Raw genomic sequence first — 7,336 nt, forward strand, 5'->3', positions numbered from 1 at the left:
AGAAAGAAAGAAAGAAAGAAAGAAAGAAAGAAAGAAAGAAAGAAAGAAAGAAAGAAAGAAAGAAAGAAAGAGAAGGCTGGGTATGGCGGTGGGTCCTCGCATTTGGGAGACTGAAACAGAAATTGAAAATAAGGTATAAGCCCAATGTCAGGTAAATACTGGGTTACAATTTGCACATTATGGCAATGTGGAGTGATGTTCCTTGGTTAGAAGTGATTTGTGGGTTGTGAGTGTGGATCCACGGTAGAGCACTGGGCCTTGCGTTCTATCCTCAGAAACAGAAGAAGAATAAGGAAGAGGAGGAAGAGGAGGACAAGGGCGAGAATGGGGATGAAGAGCAGGTGGATGTCTAGAGTGAGGGGGAAGATCATTTGTTGTGAGCCTAGGAGCTGCCACTTGGAGGGTGGCTGGCTCAACAGTTGAGTTTCCATGACTGTATTTGTGGGTCAGAGTCATAGGTGCAGAAAAGATACTCATGGAGACCAAGCCAGTCCAAAACTCAAAAGCAGAATTTGCCATCCTTTTCCAAATACTGGTGAGGGAAAAAAAATCCCTAGAAGTTGTGGCTACAACCTAGTAAATAAAGAAAACATCACGCCACCTGTGGGGCCCTGGCCTGAAAAGCTCTCAAGGCAAATTGAGCCATCTCACTTAACTGAGGTGACCCTGGCTTGCCACACTAGAGAGCCCATGAGACAAATGAATGTCTATTTTTCTGAGACTTCACAGAACCACAAAACAATGACATAATGCCTGTTCAAAAGGAATTTAACTTTGAATGTGGTTTCAAATTCTAATGAATTATACAGGTGAACTTTATAGCCCTGTTGGAGCTGTGTTGGATTTTTTTTTTCCCCATTCTCACCAGTAGTTTGCAGAACAAAAAATAAATCTTACTTGATGCTGTTAGCTGTTATAAAGTCAGTACTTAGAATTAAATGAAGGATATATCTTAATTTGTTTAAAGTGACATTTAGTAGTTCATTTAAGAAGAGGTCAGATGATAAGACCAAGCGTGATAACAATGGTAAAATTTTAAAATAATTCACTGGACTGCAGAAATGAGAAACTGCATATTTTTTTTGCAGTTCCACTGATAGGCTTTGTCTATCAAAGCACATTTGGCTATTCAAGCTATCTCAGATTTTGGGTTTTCCAGACGGGTATGTAGCCTAAGAATTCTGACTGGGCCCAAAACATTTTTTTAATGCCATATAATGAAATCATCAGTAAAACAACAATGTACTTGACAGCAAAGTTGGAAAATATTTGAAATGTTTTCAATCTCTTCCAGTTGAAAGTTCACTGTGAAAAATTCCTTTGGTGACACTTCTAATGTTGTTTATGAACGCTATGTCCTGAAGCAATCCTTAATATCACCCAGCACTTACGCTTCTACAGAGAAAAAGGTAAGACCGTGCTTAATACCAGAAGTAACAAACAACAATGACTATTATTTTATTTTATTTATTTATTTATTTATTTATTTATTTATTTAGTGTGTGTGGCCAGCTCAGCCCACGGTGGGGGGGAGGGGGGGCTGGCTGGCATGTGGTGCTGGGGGACTGAACCGCGGTCCCTGTGCTTTGCTTATCTTAGCTGGTTCTAAGCAGGTACTTTAGACCACTGAGCCATCTCACCAGCCCCTGATTTTTTATTCTTAAGCACTACTGCATTTCAAACTTCTAAATTGCACTGGGGATATAGCTAAGAGGCACAGCACCTGTCTGGCAAGCATGAGACCATGAGTTTGATTCCCAGTACAAAATAAAATAAAATTGTTTCTAAAATTCATTTCAGGCTTCTTCATATTCTTAAATTCTAACTCAACTTCCCCAACTTAGGGCCACCAGTTAATCCCAGCCTTTCAATGTTATTAAGCTTTGGATTCTTTCTGAAGTGGCTCTAACTGGCCCTGTAGACACACAAAAATAGGAAAACCCAACAGGATCCAAACAAAAGCAAAGTGGTCTTTATTAATACAAACCATAGCTACTAACAATCCTTACTATGAACATAACAGAAACATTGAACACACTGAAGTGGTCTAGTCAGAATCCTGCCCCCAGGGTGTTCAGCAGAGGGAACCCCACTCAGAACCAGGGGCCTGTGAGAGTCCTACCCTTCTGCCTGCCCCTGCATCACCACGCAGATGATCCCGGTGTGACACCAGGAACATAAGAAAGTTTTCTTTGTACTGAAGACAGAGCTAACTCAGGCTTGCTAGCTTGATTAGTGTCACAACTACTTGAGAAAGGGTGTATGTCTCTATCTCCATCTTCAGGAACTTAGAAATAGACTGAAAGGAAACTGGTTTTCAAAAGAAACTGTGCTAGGGAAGTCCAAAGAAAGTGTTTCCTAGGGTACATGGACCAGGACATTTAAGTGTACCATGACCCCCGGTAACCAAAGTAAGGAAACGTTGAGAATCAGCTGAAAACAAGAAACAGGGCAAGGGAAATCTTTGTGGATGGCTTTTCTATTTTCTACAGTGCTGGGGCTTGAATGCAAGGCTCTCCTACCAGAGCTCATCACTCTAGCTAGTTACACACCAGTTCATGGGTAGGTTGTATTTGAAGGTTCTCAAATCCCTGGAGCACACAGCCCCTTCACAGCTGGGATGCCCTGCTCCTTCTCCCTGTCTCTCCCAGCTGTCTTTCAGGTTTCTGAACGAACAGCGATCATCACCCATGGCCCACAGGAATGCTACAAGTGCTCAGTTCTCACAGATGAATCTGCTGCTTCCAACTTGCTTTCTTTGTTTCTTGAAACTGATCCTCTTGTAGCTCAGCAAGAGCCACTGTGGGTTTCCCACCTGGATTCTCACTTTTCCACTGCCCTTTCTAATAAAAAGTGTGAGCTGGGCACAGTGGTGCATGCCTGTAATTACAGCATTTTGGAGGCTGAGCCAGAAGGATCACTGTGAGTTTGAAACCAGCCTGGGCTATGAAGTGAGCACAAGGCCAGCCTGAGCTGTAGAGCACGGCCCTGTCTCAAAAAGACAAAAAAAAGAGTGCGTGTGACCAAATGTTTTATCAACTAATCTTGCAGCTGGAGTAGATTCCACTTGAAACAGGCCTAAAACTGCCACTGGAAACCCAGAGCACTGGTTTCCATCAGTGTTTTGTGCGGGCTGAGTGAGAGTCACTGTCTCCCTCCTCCCTCCACCAGACCAGCCTTTGAGGCCCACACAGGCTGTGGAGTTGCCCTCAAATCACCTATAGGGGCTGCCAAGATGTAACTTAGATACTAGGGTGCAAGTTAGAATGCTCTAAGAAATGGTTTACTTATTAAAAGACTAACTACCACTATCTTAAATTATATCCTATTGGCCTCTACAATTCCCACTCATCAAAATTTTCTCATCTGTCCCTGATGAGAAACTGAATAAACTCTGAATAAACTCTCAGCTCTTGTTTACTCTCTGCTTATCTGCTAGCACCTAAGGGTCCCTAGAAAACTGTTATGTGGCTGCCCATTCCTACTTCAACTTTCTTTAAAAAAAAAAAAAGTTTGATGCGCTAAAAGTCAAACAAAGCACATGAACAACAATCTACTGACCTACCAGAAACAGGATACTACCATATCCCCAGTCTCCGGTGTGGGGTTGAGTCCTCTGAGCTGTGGAGCCTCTGGTCAGTCTGTGCCTCAGCTCTCCCCTCCCCTCTGCTCCATCCTTCACCAGAAGAGAGTTCACCTCACTATCTCTGCTCCAACTACTCCAACAGTTTCTACCAGGGATACAGAAATCCTTGGAGGTGAAGAGGGAGAAAAGGAGAAAGAGGAGGAGGAGGGAGGAGGAGGAGGAGAAAGAAAAGGAAGAATAGGAGGAGAAGAAAGAAGAACTACCAGAGAAAGTCACAAGATAGACCTCCACAATTTCTAATAATATGTGTGTGAAAACCAATGAAAAACCCTAGGTGGACTAAAAGAAACATGTGGGGCTGGTGAAATGGCTCAGTGGTCTAAAGCACCTACTTAGAACAAGCTTAGCAAAGCAAAGGGACCACAGTTCAATCCCCCAGCACCACATGCCAGCCAGCCCCGCCTCCTGGTGGGCTGAGCTGGCCACACACACACACAAAATAAATAAAAAAATAAAAGAAACATGTGACTGTCCATTGTGCACCTTGTACCACTTGGTGGTACAAACGAACAGATGTAATCACGTTTCTTGGTCTGTTTACTGGTAAAACTAATAAAAGGCCTTCTGATAAGAGTAGTCTGAGATGTATGAAGTACAACCCTGTTGTGAAGATGTTAAATGTAAATAAAAAGGAAGGTAACAGTTGGTCCACCTACTTGTCAAAGCATAAAGTAATGAGAAAGCACTCTCTTCATAAAATATCCTGTTAGGGGCCGGGGAGATGGCTCAGTAGGATAAGCGCTTGACTGGCAAACACAAGGATCTGAGAGTTCAATCCCCGGTTCCGCAAAAATAAAATAAAATATCCTGTCAGCTTTCAGGGTGGGATTCTGTTGGCCTCAGAACTCTGAGGTCACATAAATCCACGTTCTGACCCTCTGGTCTAAATGACCTGTAACGTTTACTGCCTGAGACCTTACTGATACACTTTTAATAAAAGTCAGGGATGCTCAAAATATTAAAACCAAAAAACAAACCAGTGGCTGGTGAGATGGCTCAGTGGTCTAAAGCACCTACATAGAACAAGCTTAGCAAAGCACAGGGACCGCGGTTCAATCCCCCAGCACCACATCCAGCCAGCTCCGCCCCCTGGTGGGCTGAGCTGGCCACACACACAAAATAAATAAATTTAAATAAAGCAATGGATTCTTACTTTAAAAAACAAACAAACAAACAAACCAGTTAAGTATAAAGAAAAACACGAAAAAAATATATACAAATCTATAAAATGTAAAATCATTTTAAAGTTACAGAAATTTTCTTTTAATCTGAGTACAGTGGCAGACACTTAGGATTCCAGCACCTGGAAAGGCGGGGGTAAGAAGACCCTAAACTCAAATCCAGCAAGAATAACTCAGTGATTCAGGAAGACCTTGTCTTAAAATAAAAGAGGGCGGGCTGGGGAGATCCTCCTGCCTCAGTCTCCCAGGCTGAACCAGTTAATCTTAACATTGGATTAAGAGACCTAAAGAGGTGACTGGAACATGAAAGTGCTCTGTTTCTCAGTGAATGAATACAGTGACAGTCACTGCTGACTGTGCTAACAGAAGGTGGGGCCCAGACAGAGGTGTAGCAGTAGTGGCAGGCTTGGAGGGCTCTGGAGCTCTTCCTTTGGGCTCATCCTCTCCACTGTCTTGGACTAAGATGCTCTGCTCTGCCAGGCCCTCCTGCCATGATTCTGTCTTTGAGCCAGCTGATCACTAACTAAAAACTCTAAAACCTTGAGCGGAAATAAATCTCTCTGCTTTGAATTGCCAGTTGCACCAGCAACAGACTACATTTTGGTTTCTCTCTTTAGCAGTATCCTATCCTCACATTAACCTGAGTTTTGTCCAAATGCTTTTTTAAAAAAAAAAATTAAAGCTTTTACTCTTTCTCTTGTACTCTAAATTATTATAAATTTGTCTATGAAGCATAGCTTCCACCTGCTGGTTCCATTCCTGCAGTCTGCTATGACTGGAGGTTTTCACATGACAAACAGCGCCTATGTTTTGTAATAACTTGCAGGTGCACAGGCAGAATTTCTATGGAAAGCCCACACAACCTGGATAAAGACAAGGACTCCATAACAATTCCACTGTTGTGACTGTCAGGTGCTTCAGGGACAAAGAAATACAATGATTATTTTTTATGTTTCTCAACTGTTGTATTCTCCAAGGAAGGAAGTAATACAAATATGAACCCCAAACATCCTTGAGGGATATAAATGCTTAGAAAATAACTGCCTACTTTCTCAGAAGGCTCACACATAAACTCCTGTCTTCACATTAAGGATCACTCTAGAAATCCAGGAAAGGGCCCACTCCTACTCCCATTGTCCTGGTCTGATACTTGCGAAACTTTTAGAGACCAGGCGCTAAAATGCAAACCTAAAAGCCACTAACTTATTATAAAGTGCCAAAAGCCTAAATTACAGTGAACCCTAAATACTGTGGTTTTAACTCAGGAAAAAAATGGGCAGGGGAGATGGCTCAGTAGAATAAGTGCTTGCCTGGCAAGTGCATGGGCCTGAGTTCAATCATCAGTTCCACCATAAAGAGAGAAAGAAAAAAAGAAAAAAAAAAGAAAGAAAGAAAAAAAGAAAGAAAGAAAAGAAAAACACAGTAACATGTATGACACAGGTTACCCATCATTGTCCTAAGCCTTATATTCTGTCCCCAAGTGGGTTTTCAAAATAAAAAAACAGTAAATCTTTTCAGGATAGACACAGTGCTAGGGTACTTTCATATTTTTTTCCCTCTTACAAGATTAGTTGCACCTCTGTAAAATGTTTTCTTCTATTTTCCTAATTTTGTAGCAACATGGTTTTCAGTTATCTCTTCTACCATATTATTAAAACCTACAATAACAAGACAACCACTGAGGCTGTATATGACCAAACAGCTCCCCAGGTTTTGCTTCACACCTGCAACCCTACCCCCACTCCCTTCTCCCCCACCCATGTTTGCCTAGGTAACTCCTCTAAGGTCAAGAAATATGGTTCAGGCTTAAGTCAGCAGGCTCCCCTATGTAGCCCAGAGTAGGAACTGAATTCGGTCAGGACAAACCCCAAGACTGGTCTCAATAGGAAAAAACACACCCCACTACAAGGCAAAGATAAAGGAGCTCCTAGCAAGACACTACTCATATGCACTTAAGACCACAATGGAGAGGAGTAGCACCTGTGACCAACATTGAGGAAGGAGGGCAGAGACCAACAAGTAGATCCTACTCCCACTGCTGAGGCCACCAAACAGTTTTGACCAAACTCAATCTGTTCTTGATGTTTCTCTTCCACTTCACCTTGTATAAACTGCTATGAGCTGAGTCTGTCTGCTAAAATTGTTACTGACATGAAAACAGACCAAGTGTTCAATGTTCAATAATCAGAACAAAATTGTACTTGCTTACCTGGATAACCAATTCCTTTGGCATTTGCATAGGGAACCCCAGAAGATCCAGGGCTATAGACAGGATTCATGATTTCAAGAACTAAAAACAAACAAACAAAAAAAGTAATTCAGCCAAGCACTACTGTTCTGATTTTTGTCCAGCATCAGTCCCAAAAAAAGTAAGAAGGGGCCTGCCCCTTAGCTCAGTTCTTTAAGTGGCTGCTTCAACAAAGCAGTCAGGCTCAGGTTGCTGTGGTTCAATCCCCACAACTCAAGCCAGCCAGTCATGCCTTGAAGGCATTCGGAGCCAGCCCACCGC

The 7,336-nt window shown here is 42.4% G+C and overlaps 1 protein-coding gene across 2 annotated transcripts in view; it reads right to left on the reverse strand.

Annotated features, from left to right (window-relative positions):
• The window catches only part of Fam168b (family with sequence similarity 168 member B), a 48,985-nt gene extending 41,868 nt beyond the window's left edge, over positions 1-7,117 (reverse strand). For both annotated transcript variants that reach the window (XM_023718753.1, XM_004634448.2), the window contains exon 1: positions 7,037-7,117. In XM_023718753.1, the coding sequence (XP_023574521.1) occupies positions 7,037-7,106 (70 nt within the window). In that variant the 5' untranslated portion in view covers positions 7,107-7,117. The remainder of the gene's footprint in view (positions 1-7,036) is intronic.
• Positions 7,118-7,336: the final 219 nt, after the last annotated feature.

The sequence above is a fragment of the Octodon degus genome, unplaced genomic scaffold, assembly GCF_000260255.1.
Source record: "Octodon degus isolate 3935 unplaced genomic scaffold, OctDeg1.0 scaffold00062, whole genome shotgun sequence".
Classification (NCBI taxonomy): domain Eukaryota; kingdom Metazoa; phylum Chordata; class Mammalia; order Rodentia; family Octodontidae; genus Octodon; species Octodon degus.